General features: G+C 43.0%; 1 protein-coding gene across 1 annotated transcript in view; it reads left to right on the top strand.

Moving 5' to 3' along the window:
* The window catches only part of LOC143214553 (interleukin-1 receptor accessory protein-like 1-B), a 187,021-nt gene that overhangs the window by 146,458 nt on the left and 13,692 nt on the right, over positions 1 to 26,871 (top strand). Inside the window, exons 4-5 of the mRNA XM_076435766.1 lie at positions 19,143 to 19,276; positions 20,565 to 20,723. Coding sequence (XP_076291881.1) covers positions 19,143 to 19,276; positions 20,565 to 20,723 — 293 coding nt within the window. The remainder of the gene's footprint in view (positions 1 to 19,142; positions 19,277 to 20,564; positions 20,724 to 26,871) is intronic.

Here is a 26,871-nt window from a genome sequence, read left to right on the forward strand (position 1 = left end):
AGTATAGCACAAGAATTTTTATTGTACGCTGTGTCTAATGGTACAGTCGCACAACGTCGATCGTACAGAAAGAAAAATAAAGATCACACCTCGTCCCCGAAGGGGTAAGCGCTGCATTCGCGCGTGCATTCTGCCGTCGTGACGAGGGAAATGGGACACGCGCGATGATTCCCTGCTGCACTTTATGCGTTCCCGGATTGCAGCCCGGATAAAGGTTAATAGAGTTTTCATCTTCGTGCTCTCCAACCCTTTCGAGCACTGTAATTCCGCGATTTACTTCGGATATTACAGCTTTCTGCGGATCGCGGCGGTTTTTATTACTGTGCAGTCGTCGGACTTGCTTTTGATTTCTGTTTGCTTTTAGCGAGTGTGGACTGCTTGTGCAAATTCCCATTTTTGTTCGCTCGCACACTTCCCGTGGTAAATAATCAGTAATAACTAGACTGCGGACTTTTATGCAAAATTAGAATGTTTTGCATGGATTCTGCGAAACAAGAATAACATAAAAATTGATTTCATACCTTAACGACTTTGTTACATTAAAAGCAACATTACAACATTCTTGAATTTTTTAAATCTCTTACTGCTTTATATTTCATCCAATCAATTTAATATGCATAAAGATCCGCAGTCTAGTAATAACGCGGCTAATATTTGTTGTAATATTTCATGAACCCCTGTACGCAAAAGGTAATATTTTACCACGTTTTTATTAACTTGCTTTCTTGTCTGTCTGTTCGGTACACATTTTGCAATTGAAACTTGAAATTTTATTCGCGATCACGAACACCAGGGAAACACAAATCAGACGATAGCAGGACTGCAATCGAGAAAGTACAATCAGAGTTAAAATGCGACGCGTTAATTTCGCCACGGTTACATTGACCAAGAATTCATACTGGCGTAAGGGACCATGATAGAGCGACGAACTCCGAGACCCGGAATAATGCAGTCCCATTGAGCCCGGCTAAAAAATGTCGGGGTTCCGTCTGGCAACGCGCAACAATCGCGGATTTGCATTCAAGCGTAATCAACGTTAATAGGCCGACGGCGCGGCGTCGGTGGCCGCCGTTTGTAATTCGTCTCTATTAGTCCCCGGGAAACCGGTCACTCAAGATTTACGAGGGCGAATCGTCGTCGATCGGCCGGCAGAATCTGTTCGTTACACCTGGTAATTCGGTCTATCGATCACCAAGGCGTTCCGGGCGAACGCATCGCGAGAAACTCGACCGGCGACGATGAATCGCTCTCCCTGGTTGCCGTTCGAACTGCATTTCCCGTTTCACGCGAAGATTTTCCCTCTCTCACCGAAGACAACCATGTTTTTTTTTAACTCTGGAACGATACGATACGTGCGAAAGCTTCGAAACCAGCGTATACATTGCTTATACAGTGAGGAAACTTGTGTTTCTCCAATTATTTCTCAATGAAATATTTACCAGCTCATTCGTGACATTTCTGTGAGTGAAATGATACCAAACACGACACCATTGGGTTCGTATTTTCGGTTCGGATTTGTGAAGTAAATCATGTAGTTTGGGATTCAGTTATTTGGATAACAGAAGTTCTGCTAGATCGCGCGAACAGTACCGTGTTTGTGCTCGTTTTACCCAGAAGAATGTCGCAAATATGACGAACGAACGAACGACAAAATGGTATCATCAGATTGCCACTGCCTAGCCCAGAAAAAAATTTGAACCGAGTCAGAGATTCTGATCTATCTACGAAAAGAGTCATTATATCTATTCAACGAGTAATGGCTTGAAATAATAAATAGCACGAGCCTAAAAAGATCGTAGCGCTGTTAGGGCATAGAACCTTCAACGAACCAGAAACGGTCCCGAGGCGAAGTTGCTGATCTACGGTGTATCTACGCGGAGGATCATTATATTTGATCCATGAAGACCGTTTGCTTCCTGGACGAGATTCCGCGGAGAAATATCGCCCGGTAGATGAAGAAACACGTTTCGACTGTAGGCAGAGGCTAGCATATCCAGCAGTAGCAGCCGGGAGCAGCAGCAGTCCAGAAATCTGATAAGATCTTTTCGTCAGGGAGACCGTGTTCTACTTCTCATCGTGATAAAAGTATCCGCGACGACGAGGATCCCTCCCAGCTGGCCCGTTCCCATCAACCGGAAATACGCTGACGCGGCCCCGGGATTGGACTTTCTTGCTCCTTTCGCGGTCCGTGGAGCGGGAGATGATGGTTCGTTCCACGTGAACCATCCTGGGGAAAGGGAGACTCGACCATTCGTCAGCCTTCCCAGTGGTGGCTCCCTGGCTCGCGTAATGAAACCGTACGAGAGTTTTGAAAAATAACACGACGCGCCTTGAAACTTTACCCCGGCCCAAGAAGAAGAATTACTGTGACTTCTACCGACGCGCAGCACGGGAGAATGGACCATGAAATCTCGATGCTCTGCTCCTCTACCTGGCTCTCCTGTCGCGAAACTTCTCCCCCCGCGTCGAGCAGACATCGCCGGGAAAAGTTACGGAACTGCGACACAGTGGCGCCGTCTGGCCGGACGCCATTTTGGTGCACGCGTCGCAAATCAAAAAGTTAACCCTGCTTTCTACCTCTCTGTTGCTTCCAAGAGTCCCCGACAGAAAATTGCATCGATCGAGTGAATGTCAGGAAGGACGGGGTATGTTACAAATTTTTAGTGCGACGAGTGATGTAAAAATTACTTTATTAGAGGTTCCATATTATAGAATGTTACACTTTTATTGCTACATGGAGCAACGACTTCTTGTTTTATTCTTATTTCTCATGTATGCACCTGGTCCCCGATGCTGCAAGCAAACACAGTGACAAGAGCTACAACGTTGTCAACGTCGCAAATTGCACTACAATTGCAGTCGCGGGTTAAAATAAGGAGTAGGATTATGGACCCGGGGGAGCTAAGGTGACAAAATGAAGTTTTCGATCTCGGAATGAATCGATGCAGAGCTGCCTCTCCGAACCGTCGCGTCGACAGTCTACATTCTCCTTTGCCGAGATTCTACCGGGATTTCCAGGACAGTTTGCATAGTCGTAGGAAGTCCCGTTGAGAATCCGAAGTAAGCACCACGTCTGTGTCGCTTCTGACGATCGTGACGCGTCGACGGGTAGAACGGATACGGTAATGCCTCGTGTATGTAAATTAGACGTGTGCATGATATTTGAAATGATCTTCACGACGGTACCGCGCTGGAGCCTCTAATGTCTCCTTATTGTTCCGTGACATTTTTCTTCGACTCCTGAAGGTCGAGCGAAATCAACCGCAAACTTCTTTCGAGTAAGAGCGCGCAGGTCGCGCGTTCGACAAGCCACGATCGTATTAACTGGATCTTGCGGGACGCGGGCGCGCCGGCACGTAATGGAAGCTCGATTAAAAGCGAACGGAATATAAATTGGAGGGCAGGGGAGCGTAGCCGAGCGCTCGTGAGCCTGCTCTCAGGTATCGACGATCTCGTTTAATCCTGACCGAGCGCGGCGACGCTTAGAATATGAGAAGCCGGGACGGACCACCGGCCCAGCCGCGCTATCTCACCACGATGATCGAGAACCCGGCGACAAAACGACGGGCAAAACGAGGTTGCCGAGGGCGACGAGCCCGAACAGGCCCGACAGAGGCCCGTGACCCTAACGACGATTCATTCCGACTCGGTTCCTCCTCTCTTCCGTCCCGGATTGACCTCATCCTCTCCCAGGACCTACGGACTAAGGCCCCTTATCGTCTCCTCGCCTTTAATTGGACCCGCAGACCAGTTTTCTGCTCCATCGAGCCTTTTCCGCGGAATTTTTCTGTGGTTGTAAAGAAACAACCCCGCCTATCGCGTACAGGGTGTATAAAAAGTAATGGTTATCCGTTCTAGGGGTGAATCTACACCTCTGGATCGATGGACATTTGTAAAGCGGCCCCTAGACGATTAATATTATCGTCAATATCTGTGGTTGCAAGGAAAAACGCCGCATGTTACAATTTCAAAAAATTTCAGTTTATTTATTATTATTTATTATTATTCATTATGCACGGACCGAGGTCCATTTACAATAGAATAAAGACTTACAATAGAATAAAGACTTAACATAAATTACTAAGAAAGGACATGCATAAAAGAAAAAGAAACTATTGGTATAGAGGTACTGATATTATGAGTTAATCCTGCGTAATTTTTTTTTGGAAGTTTGTAATGACCCATTAAAATAGTCAACACTATTATATAGAGTGTTGGAATTCGCAATAATTCGATTTATAGGATTTGTTAATCCATATGTGGATTTGCATTTACGTGTCTGAAAACCTGCTCGAGATCTCAAAGCACGTTCAGGTGTGTAAAAATTGATTTGCATAAGGAGAGAGGTACAATCTATATGGTCATTAATTAAATTAAAAATAAAGCTCTGGTCGGATACTCTTCTGCGAGCAGACAATGTTTCCAGGTTGTAATCATGATCAAAGATTGACATAGGATTATTAATCTTATGAGAACAAAACCTGAGAAATTTATGCTGCACTCTCTCTAGCATGATTTCATAATTTAAGCTATTCGGAGACCATATAACTGAAGCATATTCCAATTGGGGACGGACTAATTGTGCGTATTGAGTGAAAATCAGTAGAAAAGCGTAGTATAAACCCGAGTGTTCTTGATGCGGAATTAACAATGTTATGAATATGTTTGGAAATGTTCAAGGTTGAGGAGAAAAGAATACCTAAGTCCTTTACCTCACTTATTGAGGAGAGAATACAATCATTGAGACGGTAAGGATATGTGAATGGTACAGAGCGACGGGAAGACCGCATAACATGGCATTTTTCAATATTGAGTTTATGCATTAATTGATTTGTATAGTACAGGATTTACGTCTCTATCACAGAAAAAAGTCATGAAAATAAATTCGAAAGGCTTAAAAACATAATGCAATTGAACCGATGTCCTATGGCAAAGTGACCAAAACTTTAAACGGCAATATCTCGAAAGTGAAATTATGTGACATGCGGCGTTCTTCCCGACAACTAACTACAGATACGGCACAATATGTTGCACAATAATATTTCTGGTTCATTCGCACGAGACAATATTATTGCCCAATAATTTAGTGCACGACTGATGACATGTGGTATAAAAAGAAAGCAAGTTGTGTGGCCATTGCTTTAGTTATAGCTTGAAAAAGAAGGAGAAAAAGAAGCGCAGGTGTAATATTTTTTAACTAACTGCGACTTATCAGCATCTGGATACTTTTCTTTATATTTCCGAAGCAGATGTTCGTATTGTTCATTTTTTTCTATTCTGTTGCTATACTCTTTACTCTTGTATTCCATTAAGCAAGTAAGCTCTGATAAACCTCGATACATTCTAAAATGAATTTTCTTTCTTCCTCTTCTTTTCCTTCGTAGCCATACCTGAAAACTCAATGTTCACTTTGCGACTGTGAAGATAGAACTGAGCCAATATTATCCACAGACGAAGCAATATTTACGAGATTGTACAATTAAAATCAAACTCTTTTTGATTGACTCAATATATTGCGCAATCTTTCAGTTTGATTTACAGACGATCAATATTATTGTACAATATCAATTATTGTGCAATATATTGACGATAATATTGATCGTCTTGGGGTCGCTTAAGAGAAACTTGCCGCCAAATTGTTTACAACAAAGAAAATTGTTGGTAAACTTGTTTTTTATATCAACACCTTCCACTCATCCGGAAGAGAAGAAGTTTGACAGAAGCCACAATACCAAAACAATACCAAAAGGAATTTCTTTGACAGTTTCCCCACTTCTCAACCTAAAGTCCTTCCGACACATCCCCGTCCAATTAACAAACGCAACATGTCCCCACCTAAATCTACCCTTAGCTACTCATGAAAAACCGAGGTGACAACTATTTTGATCGTGGTCGGAGTAACTTCTTCCCGTTCGCTGTCACGATTTTGGTAAATGTGTTGTTTTGTGCTTCACACTTATTAAGACGTACACATTCGCGCAAATGGCAGTGTCCTGTCGATCCGACGGAGGAGATCTTGAAAAATTCGTAAGTACCTATACCTATACTTGATATTAGGATTTCATAACCCAGGATTAACATCCTTAAGTCGGAAGGAATGTTTAATTTTCGACTTGAAATAGCTCCGACTGCAAAGGGTAATTGTATAAACTCAAATTTTCTGCACTTTTGACATGCGGCGTTTTTCCTTATAACGACAGTCTTAATTCTTGGCAACTTGTCAAGTTTGATTTTATCAATTTTCATTTCTGTTCTCTAAAACGTACAAAGAAAAGTGTTAACCTGTCGAAATGTGATTAGTTCAGCGCCATATTTTAATTTAAACGCAGTGTTAAAACAGACTTTTGGTAAACTCGTCTACTCCACTCTAATAAGCAAAGTTGAGAATTTTCCAGTGTGAGCAGGTCGATTTGTCGAAGCGAAAGCTCCGCGTTTTACAAAAGGCTCGTCGTTTGTCAGCTCGCGATCTGTGACGGGAAAATGTTTGACCGCCTGCAACGCGCATAGTCTCCGGACGAAGTAAAGTAAATCGGCTTGTCGTTTTATGGTTATTGTTGCGCCGTTTCCATTCTGTTGCTCGAGCACGGCGGGTCGCGCGCGCGTCTTTCTCGGCTGAAAAAAGCAATCGTTCATTGTTTATCAAACAAACGAACGGATGTTTCTCGGTATTATCGGTGCGATACCTTTGCCAGACTGTACCTTTTATAACGTTTCTAATTTACGGACAGATGAACAAACTTCGACGAGTTTGTTAGCAAGACTGCCGGTAATTAAGTTGCACCATTGAAATACAAGCTGCGACTGTCAGCTCCTTTGCAGTGCGTTTGTTTCGTAATGCTGATCGCGTTTCGAAAAACAGTGAGAACTCGATTATCCGAACTCGAGTGTAAACGTAATCTAGAAGAACACGAGTGTTCAAAATACAATGTTACATTGAATCATAACAATTTTTCAATCGACAGAAAAATTAATTCTCCTATTCATAAAAATCAATGCTGCAGTTCGCGACCCTCTAATTCATTTTTGAAAGAGGATCGGATAATGAAGGTTATGAAATCCGAACTGTGTCGTGTTTGGGTTCATTTTAATCGGAAAAATGTCGCCAACATGTCGACAAATAATAAAAGTCACGTATTACAGAAAGAATGAACAATCTGCATAAAGATTCGCAGTGAAATAATTGAAAAGCAAATGTACGAGCGAAAAAGATTGAGGAACACAGCTCAGATGCAGCTCCAGAGCGAACTTCTCGAAGTTCATCGGAAACCAGCTTTTGTTCGACGTCGTGCCATTGTTCCCCGTCGAGGGCTGCGTAATACGCTCGGATATCGATAGTCTTATCAAGCCTGTGTTCCTCGAATTCTCGCGATTCCGTCTCGATTATAATCGGGGCCAAGTTTCGCGCTTTCCAAGCCGAAAGTCGACGGGTAGAACTGGATGCAATGAAAATTTCGCGCGGACTTGAAACAGAGAGCACAGCAGGGCTCTCGAGGAACGTTGCAGTAATTTGAAAACGGAAATAGAATACGCCAGAGACAGAGGGTGCTGCGAAGGCATCCCGGAAATGGGGGTTGGAGCTGCGAAATGGCGGATCTACGGGTGGTTGATGGGAATGCTGGCGTTGGTGTAAAATATTCGATCGGGCAAATCAAGCGTCCATCGTGCTGCGAGAGGCTCAGTTAAATAAATTCTTTTTCGTTTCTTTTTCTAATTATTCCGTAATTGTGTTAGGGATTTTTACGCAGACTAAATACATATTACGTAAAATAGAGGTTGCAAAATCATGCTTTTTCTGTAAAGAATTGTAGCAAGAATTAAAGCTTCTAATATTTTTACTATTTTTTACTTGACGTGTTTTTAGTGGAAGATGATTCGACGTTGATTAGAATACCGGGGATACCGCGAGGAGGTTCGCAGTCGCTCGCGGAACGCAGCGATAGCCCCGCGACAAACTGATTAATTAACATTTGACCGTTTCGCTAATTTGATTTCGCGAGCCGATGGGAGCGTGCGCCGCGACGGCGCAATTTACTCGATTAAATTAGCGTATTATCGGCCGGCTCGATCGATTCCGGCACGCGGTTGGATTTCGGCTCGGCGATCCCATAGAATTCGAAGGATCAGCACCGTGCGCCATGTAATCATCAATGGTGTCAACGAACGGCCGAAATCAGCCCCTGCCTGTTCACATGCAGGGATCCGTTGGATTACCTGTAACTACACTGTGGAAGCATACGCGTCTTTAATTGACAAGTCCAAATAAACAAGTAGCAGAAAACAACCTTGACAGTTTTCTCCGTGATTCTGACCAATGGCAAATTTTTTCAAAAAAGCTTTTTACGCTGGCGAACTAATCCTAACATCACGAAAATATCGAAGTGAGATAAATCAGTACCGCATATGAAGTTCGCGTGAATCGGTCATTTTTTTGTCAACTGTGACCAATTGCAATTTTCTGAAAACAATATTTTCACGTTGGCAAACTAATTCTAACATCTCGAAGAAATCGAAGTCGTTCGGTCCGATCTTACAGTGAGATAAATCAGCACTGCATATGAAGTTCGAGTGAATCGGTAAATTTTTTGTCAACTGTGCCATCTAGATATCTGCACGGGTGACAAGTGAGATAAACGGGGATATTCGCGCCCAATAATTAAAACGGACAAGTAAATAAAGGAAGAGAGGCATCGAGAGCAGGGGAGATAACTGATGAGAATCCGTGCTCGCGCAGCGGGTACTTTGAAAAGCGGGTTAGGGAATCCTCTCCGGGATGAAGGACTCTAGAAACGCGAGTCGTCGTCGCGACCCGGCTCGGAGGACAATGCGCGTGACGCAATTTCCTGTCGGCGTGCCGGCTCGGAATAATTAAACGGCACATTGTAATCCGCGATGACGGTGCTCTATCTCTTTCTCCCTCGTACTCTCTGACACTCTCTCTCTCTCTCTCTCGCTCTCTCCCTCTCTTTCTCTCTCTTTCTCACTGTCTACAGACGGATCTCGTCTGTCAAATTCCAGCCGGGTGAATCAGGCCAGATTAAGTTTCCACCGCGTAGACGGTTTCGCGTGCGTAGGCACGGGCCAGGCGCAGATTAAGTGTCTCCGACGCGATTTCTCTCTGTTTCACGTGCACCGACACGCTCGTCACGTGTCCACGAGATTTCACCGGTTAATGGGACCCAACGGGAACGTGGTTAAATCACTGGCCAGCATAGAGATCACGTGGATCGCCATCGAGAGACTTGTCGACACGGAAATTCTGCGATCGCGCGCGTTCGAGTTGTTCGAGTGATTTTTCATGGACAATGTTAACTAACAACGATGAAAATGTTCGACGGAGTTGATCAAAGGATGGACCTTACGTTTGAACCTATTCTCTGCATTTTTACTGTAATACAGATGTTTTTTCAGCTTGCTTTTTCACGGTAGTCGAAGTTTGCAATGAAAACAGCCAACCGTGGTAGCAGAAACTCTCGCGTAATCCTACCCCGCTATTGACAAAACGTCATGAACCGGATTTAACGCGGTGAAATCACTGTCGATACGCGACGGTCCTTCGGATTTTGATCGAGAGGCCATTTAACTGGAGTATTTTCTCTTTATGGACGCGGCCCGGAGACATTTTTCAAAATTCCAGCACACTGCACCCTCGTACACATTCGTTCTATGTATATATCTGAGAGTGGTGCGATATTAAACAGTTTTTCGATATTAAACACAGCATTAAACATTCAAACTACCATTAAAAATATTACTGAAAAATTTGAAATTTATGATTCTTTCTGAAATAAATTGGAGATTATTTGTTCTGTAAATCTGAGAATGGTGCAACATTAAACCGCGTCTTTTCAAGCACACTTCCCTTAAAACTACCAATCACTGCAAAAATAGGTTAATTTGCTAGTCCATCTGAAAATAAGTTGCACGTTATTCATTCCATAACTCTGGAACTGAAGCAATAAATATTCCCAGTATGCACCGTATAATCTCCAAAATTAACCAGACTGCAAATACATACGCAAAACCATTTCACAAATACATGCAAAATAAAAATATGATTTTAATTCGGTCCTTTAATAATTTCAGTAAGTTGTACATAATAGAAATAGTAATCTTTTCACCATTTTTAATTGCATCCACGTCGTTACAAACGCATAAAATCCGCAGCGCAATTATCATCCAACAAATTTCTCACTCGAAAAACGAAAGGAAACCGCTGGTTTGATTAATAATCGCGTTTCCCAGCATTCGGAAAAGTCCGCAGCCGCGGAACCCGCATCGAAAACAGCAGCCCGGCCGACACACCTATAACAAAGACTAATTGCCGTTGTTTTTAACACGATGAATCATAAGACAAGTCGCGGGCCGCAATATCTCGCCTGGCAAACAGAATAATTCAGTCGGTTTTTCACCGACAGCCCGGGAGAGAGTTTACAGTGAAAACAGTGGACAGCGCAATCCGTCGGAATCTGTATGAACAAAACGAACGCGGGAAAGACGGTTCTGTTGATTTTCTCGGCGGGTTAATCCACCGGAACCGGAACCGGAATCAATATTAATGGCCCGGTGACATAATGGCTCGGAAAGTTAATTCCGGGGCTGTCCGGCTCTCGAATAATGCCATTCCTCGGGGAACGAACGGGGCTTGAATATCTAGCCGAGGCCGATGAATGCGTTGGCAACGATTCGGTCCTGTTGGACCAATCATTTTTTTCATCCCCCCCTAGTGTTACTTCCTAGTCGGGCCCGCGCGGGAGGCCCGAATTGGATTCGCTGGGAATTGGTTGATTTCGAAACGAAGCAGATATGTAATCAAACAGAAAAGCTAACAATCTCTAGCTTTGTTACCACGCTTATATTAGCTTGCCGAGTTGTCGTTGTTGTATGCGCCAAATCTTGTAATCGAATTTTAAACCACTTCCCGATGAGCTAACCTTGAAACTTTAAACATAGCTCAGTACCATTTGGGACAATTTCGGACTCCATCAAGAGACGTCATCTCTCGAAGTCATCCCCTCATTCTATGTAACGTATTTTCATACAGTATTACTATATCTTGCGTTCCATTTAAAAAAGACTAAAAAGTGGAAAATAAAGAAATATATAAAAAAAGAAACTTTTTAAAAGCCACGCTTATATTAAAATACACTAAAAAAAGAGAAAATAATTTTTTTAGACATTAGTGACTATAAATAAAAGCGTGGTGCGCGCACGAAGATTACGTCAATATAATTTAGCGCTCCGCGTTTTTATTTATAGTCACTAATGTCTAAGAAAATTATTTTCTCCTGTTTAGTGCATTGTAATATAAGCGTGGTTTTCAAAAAGTTGTTTTTTAGTTATTGCGTCACACACAGTGGGCTGAAAAACTGTTTTAATCTCTGCCCCCTCACAATCTAACATTTTGAAACATTTTTACGAAACCGCTCCACCAATCGCTGACATCCAGCACCGCCATTGTTACGTGGAGATCTCGCAATTCCTCAGGAGATTGGCGACAGAATCCGGATAGGATCGCATTGATTAGCGTTCGGATGCAGCATTCGGATGCAGATTGCGAAGGGACGTCGTCGGCGAGAGACGTCCATTGAAAAATTTCGATCGGAGATACCGGATGGCTGTCACGGGCAGATCCCCGCCGACAAGACGCACGCAGCTTTCTTCCGTTTAATCGGTTCCATCGTGCTTTCTAAGATGTGAAAGCTCGAAGTCGACGAACCGGAAGCGACATCCCGGTAACCATCCGAAACGGATTCGCGAAACAGAAGGAAACCGGGCTGCTGGCTTAACTGTTTTCGAATACATATCGCGTTGCGCAGCGAGTTTTCATGCTGGCGTGTGCCCGTTCCATGCAAATAGAGGAAGCGCACCTGGGGACCGGAAGTCGTTGGACCGGTTCCAAGAAATCCCGAACCTTTAACGACCCGCTCGACAGAGGAAATTCGGGAACAATGCGCGCGGATCCGCGTTGTCCCCGTATCCGCTGAAATATCGATTCCGCAAGGAGCTGGCGTATCGCGGCCGCTTTAATCCTTTCGCTACAGACGCGGTTTCCCAAGCTTCTGCGAAGTAAACGACTCCTTTCTCCACCGTATCCTACTTTTATTATTTTATTATAACCGTTCAGATCGGCGAAGATTTTCCTCGAAAAATGTCGCACGTTGATTGCGCAACACGGACGCAACAAAATATTGTGACAATGAAAATTGTCTTGTGTTATGATTATTTGATGCCTTGTACACTAATTTATACTATACACACATTGAGCTTTGCCATTGGCGTCGTTCGTGTTGCTCCTTAACTACGCCCTGCAGGCGTGTTTTCAATGTAAAATGAACACCCGACACAATTTCTGGATAAAAGTTACCATAACCGATAGCTGAATGTTTAAACTACATGAACGATTAATTTTTCTCTCCTGTTCTCATCTAGCTAATTGTATCCTTTTTAATTAACCATTACGTGATCGTCCAAATTTTATCACAGAGAACAGTCTCCCTTACATCGAATCGATATTTTCACTAGGAAAAAATCATACAGCTTGCCGAAATATCCACATCAAAAAGTCCACAAAATTTCAATTTACGTTTCATAATTTTTATCTGAAAAAATTCCCGCATCCCTCGAGTCATATATTTACGTAAATTTCCACCGCGGTACGAAAAATAACAACTAAGCAGTATATATACCATCGTGTTTGGACATACAACACCGCGCAGTGAAATATAAATTCGAATACAATTCTTCACGATTCCTGCGACCGTTCGTATCGCGAGATTCCCCACGGGAGACGCATAAACACCCGCACTCCGTCGATTAGTCGAATCTAGTCGATTACCGTCGATCCTTTTTTATTTGCCGGTGAATAAAACATGATCCTTTTACGTCGAACCAATCCAATCAAGTTTTATCACGAGCAATCCAACCGATCGCGTCGCAACGATTGCAAACAGAGAAAACGGCACGGATCCTTCCCGCGTGCCGCGAATAATCATTTTTCGCCGGGGGAAATTCCGTGCTCTCTGTGTTCACGCATCGCGAAAGATCGCTTAATCGCGGCTAAAATCGCTTCGCCGGTATGGCGAGCGCGCGCGCGCGCGCGGTGTTTGCGATTCGGTCTTTTGTTGTCCGAACGATTAAAATCCAGCTGGAACGTGATATCCGACTAGCCCTCGGTGACATCTGCTTGGAAATTCGCCGATTTCCGTGTCGATCTCCATTGAAAGGCGCCGCTTTTTCTACACGTTCCCATGATCGTATTTAATCGAATCACGTTCCCGCGTAATTGCTGAGCAAGAACCGATCGTCCGTGAATCGAACCGATTAACACATTTTTACCATTTTCTGCCAGTCGTTATTACAAATTTCGCAGAATACAGTCGGTTTTTTCAGCGCGTTCAGACTCGACCTTTGAATTTCGCGGGCTTCTAGACCAAGTTCAACTTTTATGGCGCTGATACCGCGAAGTTTGGATTGTGATAAAAGATGTAGACGTTCAATATGATTTTTCTAAGTAGGTTTTCTAAGTGGTTTTAGTTGAAGCTTAACCGTCAGGGGCACCTGAGTTTATTTCGACCCAGAGTAGCAAAATTGTCATTCAATTTGCAATTGCTAATAAGGAGGGTGTCTCAAAATGACCTGACATTTTAAATTACACGCCATTCTTTTTTTTGTAGCTAACATAGAGTACTGATCTTTGACAACTGGCATCAGAAAGTATCGAGGTTTAGTCATGGAGAATTGCACGGTGGGGCAACGCATAGAAATTGTGAAAATTCACTACAAAAATGGTGAGAATTTTGCAGAGACGATTCGAAAAGTCCGCTCATCTTTCGGTCATTATAACGCATCATCGTGCGATTTGACGCCATTGGACTTCTTTCTTTGGGGTTTTCTGAAAGGAAAAGTGTATGCCAATGATCCACAGACCATTCCGGAGCTCTAGGAAGCAATTGGACGCACCATTAATGAAATTAGTCCTCAATTATGCCAAAATGTTATTGGCAATTTCGTCAAAAGAGTGAACGTTTGCAAGGGACAAGGCGGCCATTTATCGGATATTGTGTTCCACACATAACCTCCATGTTTGTACCTTATATTAAAATAAAAACATTCTTACTTTTCAAATAAATAATACGTTTTATTAATAAATAAAAATTTCTGGTCATTTTGAGACACCCTTTGTATTTATAGGAACGTCCACCGCCGTTAAGCAAGTATTGGATACTATTTTTTACTGGAATCTCCATTAACCCTTAGCACTCGAGTGGTGACTCAGAGTCACCACTAAAAATTTGCAGTACCATTATTCACATAAAATGAAAAAATCATATACGGTGGAACTATTCTAGGTCGGAAGAAATGTTTAATTTTCCAGTGAAAATAGCTTCCGACTGCAAAAGGTTAAATTTAATCGACTGATAAATCGGTCCTCGAAGCTCGCTCTAGGTCCACTGGTAGGTCAGTCAGCCATTTCCAAGCCTGGCAAAAATCACCGTGCTACTAGATCGAAGTAGATAGCAATCCCCGATATTGTCCACAGTTTTCTCGTGTTTGAAGCGGGAAAGGAACGTCAAACGCGAGCTGGCAGCTCTGAGTCCGTAGTGAACCGAGTGCTCGAGTCCCTAGAAACGAAACTTGGCGATTGAAATCGACTTCTTCGTTCAATTCCGCGTCGGCAATCGATTCTGAGGAACGATTCGCCACCAGATTTTTTTTTCATTAGGCCGCAGCGCCGCTTGTCGGGGCGTATCTTTCGAGATCAATCGACAGGAATGAAGATTGATGGCTCGCCGCGAACGCGAGCGCGGGCGCGCGCGGTTCATAGAACAGAGGCCGGTGAAGGTCCCGAAGTATCCCATCAATTGAAATAGTTTAAATCGACTTAACGGCGCGGAATTTATAGAGTGTTCGTAGAAGGGGCCCGCGTTACGATCGCCCGGCCCACAGGATAGACTTTAATCCCGTAAGAGGTGACGGGAAATCGATGGGTCTAATGATCCCGCTTGCCAACTACCCGCGCCCCACTAACCCCTACCCCCGAGACTATCAACATCGGACCCCCCTGCTTAATTAAGAGAAACCAATAAACTCGGGTTGCTCAGCCTCGTAACGCGCTGATTCCGGCATTGGTTACCGTGTCCATTGAAACTTAATTAACGCTCGATAATGTCCTCCGCCGCTCACTCCAACTCCGCCTCGCCTCCGATCTTTTGATTTTATTTCGGCGACGATCAAACGGCGTCGAGAACCGGAAATGGGTCATGCGAATCGTTCGGGGATTTAATTGGACACCGTTTTTGTCCAGTTTCTTTTCCACTCTTTTCCACCCTTTTTGTTGATTTTTTTGTTGTTCAACACAAATTTCCGAGTGCTGTCTTGTATATTTGAATAGTTTGTCTCCAGCTATTTCTTGACACGCTATTACATTTAAAGCATTATTCTATGAAACACATAGCCATAGATTGCCCTATAGGACGATGGCCAAGCTCCATCGAAGCTGAGAGCAACGAAGCCACGCCCACTCAGGACAATTTTATACAGAGGAAACAAATTGGTATTGTAGCTCCTCATCTGACATTATCTGCTCTGAAATGTTACTTTAAAGCATACACACAGATTGCCCCGAAGGGCACTAGCTCCGCAAAAATCACAAGCAAAGAAGCCACGCCTACCCGGGAGACTCTGTATACAGAAATCAAGACAGATAATCTACGCTAGTTTATCCTCCGATGTCACTTGCTCTAAAGCATTGCTCCCACAGGAAACCGAGAGTGCTCCCACGAGCAAAGAGCGCTTGTTAAACATGCCTGAGCTAGACAAACGAGTAAACTTGGATAAAAACAGCTCAAGTCACCCTTGTGCGGACGAATTAAATATATATATAAACCAGTTTCAGCAATAAAACCTAAATTCAGCAACTGCGAAATAGAAAATCTGATAGTACGTTCAGCGTTAAACATTGAAGCAACGGAGACGATCGGTAAGCGTCGCGATCGGAAATCGCACGCGTTCCGTTTCCGCGACCGCAGTTTAATTCGCGTGAGTGTAAATTCGCTATTGTAATTCGCGGAATAACGAGACCGCGCGCGCCTCGTTGTTTCGAATTTCCGTGGGCCTTTTAATTAAAACTTGTCGAATTGTATCGCGACGTCGAGCGTCGGCGTCGGTGGCGGCTGTCAATCCGAGGCGCGGGAAGTTGGTCAATTTAAAATTCCCGTCGCCTTCGATAACGAACAGTCCGCCTGCGGACAAAACGCGAGCGGTTGCGGCTCGTCGAATTACCCCCCGTTCTCCACGGATCGCAATTAAAAGCGACAGGGAAAATGAAATATTAACGAGGGCCGCGCCGCTCGATTTCCACGCGAACTCGTTTTGCGCGACGCTCGCAAAACCGATCGCGGATAATCGACGCGCGCGCGCTCGACGAACAAAAAAAAAAAAAGAAAGAAAAAACCTAATCGGAGGATTCAATTTCGACAGCGACACGATTTACACAGTTTCCCAGGCTAAATAACCGGGCCGCTCGTAAACGGTTTACGATTTTTCCCCGATGATTGCGCCGCCGGCCACTTCCGCTCCGGACCGACCCGACCAGCTTCGAAGCTTTTTCGGTTTTTGATGTAACCAGCTTCTGGCTCGTTTGTTGCTAGTGGATGCTCCAGTTTTCTGGTGAAGTTTAACGATCTTTTCAGCTTGTTCAATGCTTGTTCGTTGCATATGTGCTGCCGATTGTGAAAGCGGTTTAATTGTCCGACAACATTCCACATAGATTGATCTTCTTGTTTATATAATCAGACGACCAAGTGAAGATTTCTATCTTGATTACGATCAACCGGTTTGAAATAGAAATTGATTATCTTCTTTGACGATATTAATAAATTGAAACCGGTACATGACACTCTGTTTTTTAATTCTCCAAATTTTCTTCCCATTTTATCTTTTCACTTTTATCATGTATAAAATCCACAGTCTATTTGTATTATCATATAATACAGTAAAAAGATTTTTTTAATGGTAAACACACACCGAACAAAAAATTAAATTTTAAATTTTAATTTGATAATTTCCCACTATTATATGACTGATGCGAAATAATCGTACAAAATCAAATTATAATCCACACGCAGTTCAATAAAATCGTGAAATTCGCGGACTAGCAATTCTAAGAAATGAAACCAGACTCCAACAAAACCCTTTTCAGCGTTCCACTCACATTTGTCCAAATAACAACAAAGAATCACATTGCCAAAAGTTTTATTTATACGTGATTCAATAAAATCGTGCAATAAATTCATGAAATTCGGTGACAAGCGACGCTAACGAGACGAAACCAGATTCCAAGGAGAGCTTTTGCCCGACACTGTACTCCAGAAAGGCAAGCGCAGCACCCTCGCAGCGAGTTCAGTTTCATAGCTCCGTTTCTGGCTCGATCCCTGCGAAACGATCCGCGACAAAGTTTCGCGATCTCCCCGTCGAAGATTCCTCGCCGAGAGCGAAAGGAAGGCTCACTCTGGATCGTCGATCGACCGAGGAATAGAGGGTCATAAATCAGTCGATCCTCGCGAGAGCATCGCGTTCTCCGGCTGTTCTTTCGTCGAGGTCTCGCGATCTCGCGGCTTATTAAGCTTATAGAGCCGTCAGCTGTCCGTGGACGTCTGGTATTTTGCCTGGGTATCACTCGGATGCGTCCCTTCGCTCGTAAACTAATCGCTCGGCCCCGATCAAGACCTCTCCGACCCTTTTTTCCCTGCCGACTTTCTCTTTCCCCCGTCAGCGGTGCGCGTGAGAGCTTCGCGACTCACCTGGCCTCGAATATTGCACCGGAGCACCATAGTCACACTTAGAGCTCAATTTTATAGTGCATTTGGTAAAAAGAGTCTTATCCATTTTTGTCACAAATCCGAAATATCCTCAAGAATCGAAAATATTTCAAATTTACGATTCAAAATGATCATCAATCGTTCAAAATGACACACAACACGAATCAATTGATTTTCCATTAACTTTCCGGAAATCCTATGAATTCATTATTTATCGCATAAAACGAACCCGGAAAAAATTCGTCGTTCGCAGAACTGTTACTTATAAGCTGATGATTTGATTCCTCGATGAGTAAAACGTTATAGAAATACTAACAATGATTCAGGAACGTAATAAGAAAGGAAATTGATGAGATCAGCGCGTTTTTATAGCAGACCGACGCGCAACACGATTAATTATTTTCCCCCGGATAGAAGCCCGGAAGGGATTCCACGGAAAATTGAGAAATCATCGCGAGGCTGTGCTGACTTCATCGGGTCCGCGAGACGACGGTGATATTTTCTCGAAAGCACCGCGGCACGGGTGTCCAGCTGGCAGATTTACAGCCTCCGGCTCTCGAACGACGAGCCTTTCCTCTTCCCATCGAACCTACGGGCTTTTCTGTCCCTCTTACGTGCTCTTAGGTACATTACCAGCCATAAGTATTCCCCTGTCCTTCGATCCCCGCGAAAAAACGCCGCGATCTTATGGCGAATCGCTGCTTCTTGCCTTGATCGTTGCTGTCGGTGAGTCTGCGGCTCTTAAAATGGTGTCGGATGCTGTATATGAAGTTGGGCCTTGATCCTGTTGGGCCCTAGTCCTTGGATATCAACCGTATTTTAAAAAAACCGATATTAATTTTTGTAGCAATTTCCTAATTTATTTATTTGAATAAATTACGTGGGGTTATTGCAGTGAAGAATGCAGAAACCAAAATTGAATCGTATTTGCATATTTCTACTCGCAATCTCGAACGGCCAGAAACTCCAGCGGTCCTTCGCAGACCAAAATGGCGGCGCGTCAAGGTTTCCGAGGACGCATTCGCATTGCTCGGGGCCCAGGCAATAAAATCCCCACCACAATGATTTCATCGCGAAAACATTGTGCCGGCTCTCGACACTTTATTGTGTGATAACGATAGTATTTACACTGGAAGGAAGATTTTTTTGTCATCGACAGGATCGTCATTCCAGTGAAACCGAGGCTCCCAGACCCTGATTCCCGCGATCGGCGCGAATAAGAAACGATTACGTGAGGGCATGGTGGATTATTTATTTCACTCTCTTGTCCTTCTCTGTGTGTCCGCTGAACGCCGACTCAAAAGATTAACGACTTGGTTTCAGGGAAAACAATCAGATCATCGGCTCTTATTTGGAGATTGAGGACATAACTCTGGAGGATTACGGGGAGTACAAGTGCGAAGTTAGCAACGGCGTGGACGAGGAGATCACGTTGCCCGCTCACGTTTACAGAGAAGGTAAAGTAACTAAGTCTTTTAATCTGTCCGACGGTGAAGCAGTCGCGGCTATAGTTATCGTGGAAACGCGGTGCGTACGCGAAAACCGAGCGGATTCGCCCTGGACGCGGTTGTGCTCACGCAAATCGTTAATTCGAGTCATCGTGGTGCGCCATTTTGTCGCACTTGAAACGCTCTTGGACATTGCCTCTCGATTTTAATTAATTTACGGCACTCTACTTTAATGTTTGCTTTGAAAGAGTCATTTATACAAAAAGTAATGGTCATCCGTCCTAGGGGAGAATGTACACGTTTGGATCGGTGGCCATTTGTAAAGGAAACAAGTTGGTGTACAAAGTATTCGTACACCTTTTAAAAACGAATAACTTTTTCAACATTGGTTTACTAGCTAATATGTGAATAATTCTTTTTTTTAATTTTTATTGGTCGCACTGGCAGAGGAAAAAGTAAAGGTCGCGATTTCTAAATTTTTTATCTGTGCCTGTAATGAAAGTTTAAAACATGTATTTTGTAAATCTGAGTCAGTTATGTGCATGTAGAAAGTTTTATTAAAATCGGTTCGACACATAAAAAAGCTATGGGCATTGTAAGACATAAAAAATTTTAAATTTAGAGTTTAAAATATTGGAAATATCATGGATAAAAAAAGAAATAGGATAAAACCAAGTATTGTAAATGAAATATTATTCTTGAATAGTTACGAATTTAATCAAGAAAGTGCTTAAAACCTACTATGCAATTCTGATTTCCAAGATTCGAGTACTACTTGTGAAAAGTTCGATTCCTTTCAACATCGAAGTGCTTATCTTTTCGGAACTTGTAAGTACTCATTCCGAGGTTCGATATCAGTTTGTATAAAATCAATACTTCTCAAATATAATCATTGAAACATTATTGCTTTTAAGCAGTAATCGAAACCGATGAAATGAAACTTGGTTATTGAAATTGACTCGGATTCGTGAGTGCATATTGAACTTGATCCCATCCCTATTTAATAGCAAACATTTCAGGCTTAAAGGAACAGTTCAAAATGTGGACACCAAAACAACAAAAGGCGTTAAAAATTTTCGTGATTTAAGGAACCAAAACTAAAGTAAGAACGTGCTTTGAATCCTGTGACACGAGCCCCTGTCGTAACAAGAAAACGCGCAGTTGCTGCGCAGGTAGAACAAAAGGAGACAAAAATGTTTTGGCTCGTGTAGGAACAATGTGTCTTTCCGCGCAGCGTTCAGCACAAAAGTTTGAAGGGTCGGGACGGATTCTACAGAAGGTACGTTTTTGTTCACAGAGCCGCTTTTGGGTCTGCGGAACGGCTCCTGGAGGAAGTCGTTCATGTTGGGCGTGCTGCTTTTGGTCCTGTTGATCTCCGCAGGCGCGTTTTACGCGCGCTGCTGGTTGCCGTTGGTGCTGCTTTGTCGTGACAAATTCGCCCCCCTCGAGGAGAACGGTAATTATCGGGGACACAGCAGTCCTTTTTCTCTTTCCTTTGGCCCGGTTAACCGGCGCTTTTAATTATCGTCGCGATACGTAGACCGGCGTGTGTACTCTCTTTCTCTCTTTGTGGACAACTTGTTTTTTCTCTCGCACCTCTGTCGCTCGCGAATTAAAGGACACACCGTCCCTTTTCGCGAGCCGCTTTCTCGCGGGCATTTAGCCTTCGCTGGGCACCGAGCCTCGCTCTGCTTTCCCCTTTCATCCTGACCTCGATATTTCGCAGAACGCGAAGTGTTTGCTGCCGTGGCCGTTTTGCTGCTCGCGCGACTTTTTAACCCTCGCGGACCGGTTCTCTTTGACAAGTTTATAGGGGATGCAGTTCGGGGCCATTCTCTGAGCCTTCCTCGGCCATTTTAACGGCTACGACGCTGCGCCAATGCAAAAAACGTTCACATTTTACTGGGACTTGTTCGTTTCAAGTGGTTTTGCGATCTTGTGTTGTTAGTGGGTTGGAAATTGTTTTGAAAAGGTTGTGCGAACATTTTTGAAGGTGCAGTATTTCGTAATTGATTCTATTCTTTGGGAAAGAATAAACTGCTGTCTCTCACAAAGAGACTGTGGGCTCTTGTAACTAGACTGCGAATTTTTGTATATTTCTATAGGACGCGCGCATTTGGCATTTTACTTTAGAATTTTTAATAAACAACTTCATATAATTTCGAGACTGTTTTAAGATTGCATATAATCCAAGAACGTGTTTATTACGAATAACAAAGCAAAATCGAGTATTAAAAGCAAGATGCTCTCCGAGGCGTCCGTAATGTGTTAAATTAGCCGCTAGCAGCTGAGAAGTAAGAAGCCTTTAAAAAGCTGGGTTAAAATGGACTCAGACGCCGCCGTTGACGGCTTAACACACTCACGACCATTTTTGCTAGCGTTAAATACCATGTCTTATAATTTTATTAGCTCGCATTTAAACTCGTTTTACCATCAATCTGAAAATATAAAAAGTAGTATTTTTATATTCAACAATAACTGTGCAGTTTTATAGCTCTAAATACAGTGTCCAGTAAAAGATGAGCAGTCATATTCAACTATACAAGTCTTAATACAATACATGCACAAAATCAAAATGGTAGATCACCGAAAAATATAATTTTCGACACTCTCAACCCATTCTCTAACAGCCATGTTTATTGCAAATCTTGCCAGAAAATGGAGTAAAAAATCGTAAAAAATCCTAGACTGCTCTTCTGACGATGAGAGATTACTAAAAAATTAAGCCGACGTCCATTAAAGCCCACTGTCTGCAGAATTACACCCCAGCCTCGCGTCTCTGGCATCGGATTCCAATTTCAAGCGAGCCTCTCGCCATCGAGTCGTTCGCTCGGCCATTTTTCAATCGGGAAACCGTTCCCGGATCCACGAAATCGAAACGACATATTCAAAGATGGCGTCGCCGGTGCTCGGGTAACCTTTTAACATTCCCGGTTGGCGAACGTGTGCACGGTTCGCGAAACCGAGCCGAAATTAACATATCGAATTCCCATTTCGTGCATGCTTTACGTACAACCCCGTCGCCGCTCGATACTCGAAACCCTGTGCTACTATGCTGCTGTATGCCTCTGGCTTCCACTTCCGGTTCGCCGACAAAATGGCGGAGATCGGTGCCCGATGGCCAGTTTGCTTAATCTTCCTTTAATCCGACCGTGCGAGAAACGACTTCCGCGTTTTCGATTTTTTCGTAGAAACGAGCGAGTCTCGCTGCCATACTCGATCCCGAGCGATTAGGGGTCGGCTACGCGAATGATCGCGGGGGATTAAGTCGGGCAAAAGTCTTAAAAGATTCCCTCCGAAAGAATATTCTGTGTAATATCGCGCTCGGTGCAATTTAAATCGAGCTACAAGGCTCGGTATCGGAAAATGCAGATTTGATTTTATTGTTGGTCTGGGCTCTCGATTTTTGGGGCGAGTTTTACCCCTAAAGCGAGGAAATTGTTTTGCTGGGTGTTTTGAAAGTTGAAGAGGATGTGGGTAATGTTTTATAAAAGACATTTTAACAATGTTCGGAAGCGAAAAATAGTTTATTCTAATTTTTCTGTGGATGGAGTACATTTATGTGAATGAAATTTACTTTACAAGGAATTTTATTAACATTCTAGAGATCATTTGTAGTTTGCCAGGTTTTTAGTGGTTTCTAACTGTCCGCAAAATTATCAGTGATTTTAGCTCTCGTGCTCGTTGCAGAATAGAACGCGCAACCTGCAACGGTCTAGTAATTAGAATCCTCTCTCATCTCGATCCGAAAAATATCAAATTAGTTCCTTATCTTATTTATTCAAGCCGCGATTGCTTATGCAGGACCACGTTCTCACGGGCTAATTAGGGGAAACGGAAAGCAAATAGAAAGGTCTTCTGCCTATTAAAGATCCTATTTGATTAAGAACGGTATAAGAAGACTATTATCCTTCGTTAAACTCTGCTTGTTACGCTATATGAGCCCATCAAATCCACCATCTACACGATGTTACAATCCGCGCGTGCAATGTTCGGATAATGGTTACATCTATATTTTACCAGATTTAATTGAATCAAACTTGAAACCCAATTAGAGGAAATACTTGCCACAACACGAGATATATCTTTTCCAAGCCAAAATTAACGATTTAATCAAGGTTATAAATAGACTGCGGATTTCATGCATTTATAACAAAAATTGGCACGTATATTTTAAAGCAGTGGACATGTAAAAATATTTAAGGACATCAACGTGTTAGTTTCAGCTTAACAGAACAAATTAAAAGAAGAATAGAATTTTTATTTGGCTCCTGTATCCTTGCAATCAATGCAAACATTTTTTATTTTGCATAAAGATCCGCAGTCTAGTTATAAGCAACGATATACAATTTTACAACATTTTCTGGAACCATAGAAATTGTATTTTTTCGTCATTTTCGAGCCTCCCTTAGCTCCTCACGCTACCACTCCAGACTGCCTTCCTAGGATTAAATTTACAACATCCCGACAATTAAAAAAAAACAGTGGGCCATCACTCCCGACGTCCCCATCACTCTGTAAACGCGGCAAAAATTCAATTTTTCGTGGTCGGACGATTTCAGAGGAGCGTTCCCAAGTCCGACGCGCGTTGCGGAAACTTTCAGCCGGTCAACAAAGAGAAAACGATCTCCCGAGAAACGTTAATAGGAGACGTCGTGGCGGTGGTTCTGGGAAGCAGCGTAATCGCGGTAATTTTCTACTTTCCGTATACGGGGGGCCGGTGGCGACCACGAGAACGTCGTCGATGGTCCACCGTGCGTAACCCCCGTCGACGAGAATCTGGTCCGCGAGAACGGGATAAAACGAGACGAGACGAAACGAGAGACAGATACCTGGAGATACCTGCAGATAGATACCTGTACCAGAAGGCCCTCTGTAACAGGCTGCGGGTTACACGTGTAAGTCGCGAGCCCCAGCCACACGGGCCATGCGATTTATCGACGCCGGTTACAACGATTCCGGCATTTTTATACTTCGCTGCCACGCTCGAATCGATCCCGACTCTCTCTCTCCTTTTTCTGCTTGCCGAACGCGGAACGCTCCAGTTGTATACGTGGACTGGTTTGCTAGGCAAAGTCTAGTCTGCTGGTCGAATAGTAAATAGTTAATTGTACAACCGTGGTTCGAGGCCTATTTGGTCGTAACGATCTTGTATTGTTAGTACATTTTTCCGCGGAGATCGTATTGAACTTTGGTCAATATTGTCGTGTTTGGTAAGTATTGACTTATGAAAACACACTGATTAGAACATCTAGTTTTCACTTCATAACTAAATTCGATAGCATTGACCCATTTTAACCCCTTGCCGCATCATTTGCTTTACAGTTACAGTGATTAGAACGTCGTTTTATTAAGAAAAGAGAATTTATATTTTTTCGTGTGGCTACATTTGTTTTAATGCTTAAACATTGATCACAAACAAATCAAATTTTATTTCATTTAAACAGAAAAACGTAACATTTACATTTGTTAGACTTCGTTTAAAATCTTCATGACAAGTCTGACTCGTTAAAATACGGCAAGGGGTTAAACTCAAACGACACCGAACTTAGCCTTTCAACATCGTTATTTTTTACTGACTCTACAAGAGCATATTCTGAACATAATTTACTGACGGATGCTTCGTGGCCGTAGACTATTAGATACGGAATACCGAAAAATATTTTTGCAAATAATACAGTAGGACCTCGATTAACCTGTTTGATCGGGAGACAAACAGTCCGATGGATAATCGAGACCCTAGGAAATAATTAAAATATACAATACATCCCAAAATACAGTTTTTATTTTTGAAAATTTGTTTCCCTTCATTACATAATCATATTTGAGAGCATATTTGTTTGTAGTCGGGATCCGGTTAATCGACTGTATTAATCCTACTGTACAGTAAATCCTACTGTATGCAGGAAACTTTTATAACACGTGTTAGGTCCGACGATCACTGAGCCATCGCAAGATTTGCCGAGCTTACTCATTCCTGCGGTAATTTTCTTATCTGAGAATCACTTTATAAAGGTGTCTTTAATCAAGATAATTCTCTTTTTTTAGAGGTAATCCTTATCAAAGTTCAAGCACAGTTTTGTTGATCTTAATTAGCGATTTTATCACAAGCTTCCGAACAACGCGGAGATGATGCCGCCTCTGCGAATTGTAAACAGCCCGAAGGCTACCGTCTGTTGTAAAAGTTTATGTTCTGCAATTCTTCCATTCTTCAATTTTTTCTCAAACTTTTGCGATAAATTGCAAGATTAATAATAGTTTTTCAGTATTAAAATTACTACTGCTTTTAAAAAGTCGTCTAAAAAGTCCTTAGCTACGAGTCATACATCCTATCGAATTCAAAATGTTTAGAAATTGTGGAACACCTCCCATTGTGTTTATTTAAAATCTTGTCTGAAAATGTAAATGTTCATATCCCTCGACCCTTCCAACAGAATCGAACCAAACCTCCGTTCTCCAAATTCACATAATACCTGCCCCTTTCAATTTCCTCTCTTTCTCTTTTTCCAAACGCAAACTCGCTTCTTTTAATTTTCATACCTCCACAAACGCGCATAGACAGCCACCAACACGCATTCTCCCGCTGCAAACAGTGATTCGAAATTAGTGATCCGAGTTAATCGAAAACGGAAGTACCAATGCCTGTCAATAATTTCCAATCGACGAGCACGGCAGAGAACGAACGAGAAAGAGAAGAAAAGAGGAAAGGATAGATCTGTGTCGAAAAAAATCGTCGACAGCACACGCTGCTGAAAACCGTGGAGGAACTGGCGAGGATCGAGAGGAGGATCGTTGCATCGATCGCACGTACATAGATCGCCTGGCCTCTGGTTACTTCCATTCCCATGTTCGATTTCCCAACACGAAATTAGTTTGTTTCCAGCAGACCGCGAGCCGGACACCGAAAACAGTGTAGAACGAACCATTTTATCTCTCGTCCGGGTTTGTTTCCGAGGTGAGAGAGGGAGAGGATCGAGGAGGATCGATGATCGATCACCACCAGGATTTATTGCGATTTTTCGCCCGTCGCGGGGCAGTTTAATATGCGGACGCGTGCTCGGACGTGGGAGGAGCCTTTGCATACGATTATTCCCGCCAGGAATTCGATTCTCCTTTTATTCTCATTTGCCGGGCATTGTTCGCGTACCTCCCACGTTTTCCTTCGTGTTCCAAAAGCAAAATGCCTCTTTTCTTTCTTTATCCGCCGCTGCTATACCCTTTTCACGCCAGAACGCCATAATCGCGAAACACGTTTCCCGCGAGAAATTCTGCTCGAGAGGAACTCTCGATACACATTTTCTATCCATTCGAGATGGAAATTGCCATCGGAAAAGATTAATTTTCCGGATGAGTAATTAGTATTTTATGCTTTTGTAACATGCTGAATAGATCGGCTACAACAATGGCGATCGCGTTATCGCCATACAAATTAATTTCTTTGATTATTTATGAACAATGTAAATGTATTCTATGGTCGATTACAATCTCCATCACTTTTTGTAAAAATCTGCAATTTGTAAGATAGAAGATTTGAATTTTTCAAATAAAGTCACGACTGATTGCGAGTGTCTCCTGATTAATAAGCAGCTTGGAAAATGAATCAG

The sequence above is a fragment of the Lasioglossum baleicum genome, chromosome 12 (genome assembly GCF_051020765.1).
Source record: "Lasioglossum baleicum chromosome 12, iyLasBale1, whole genome shotgun sequence".
Taxonomy (NCBI): Eukaryota; Metazoa; Arthropoda; class Insecta; order Hymenoptera; family Halictidae; genus Lasioglossum; species Lasioglossum baleicum.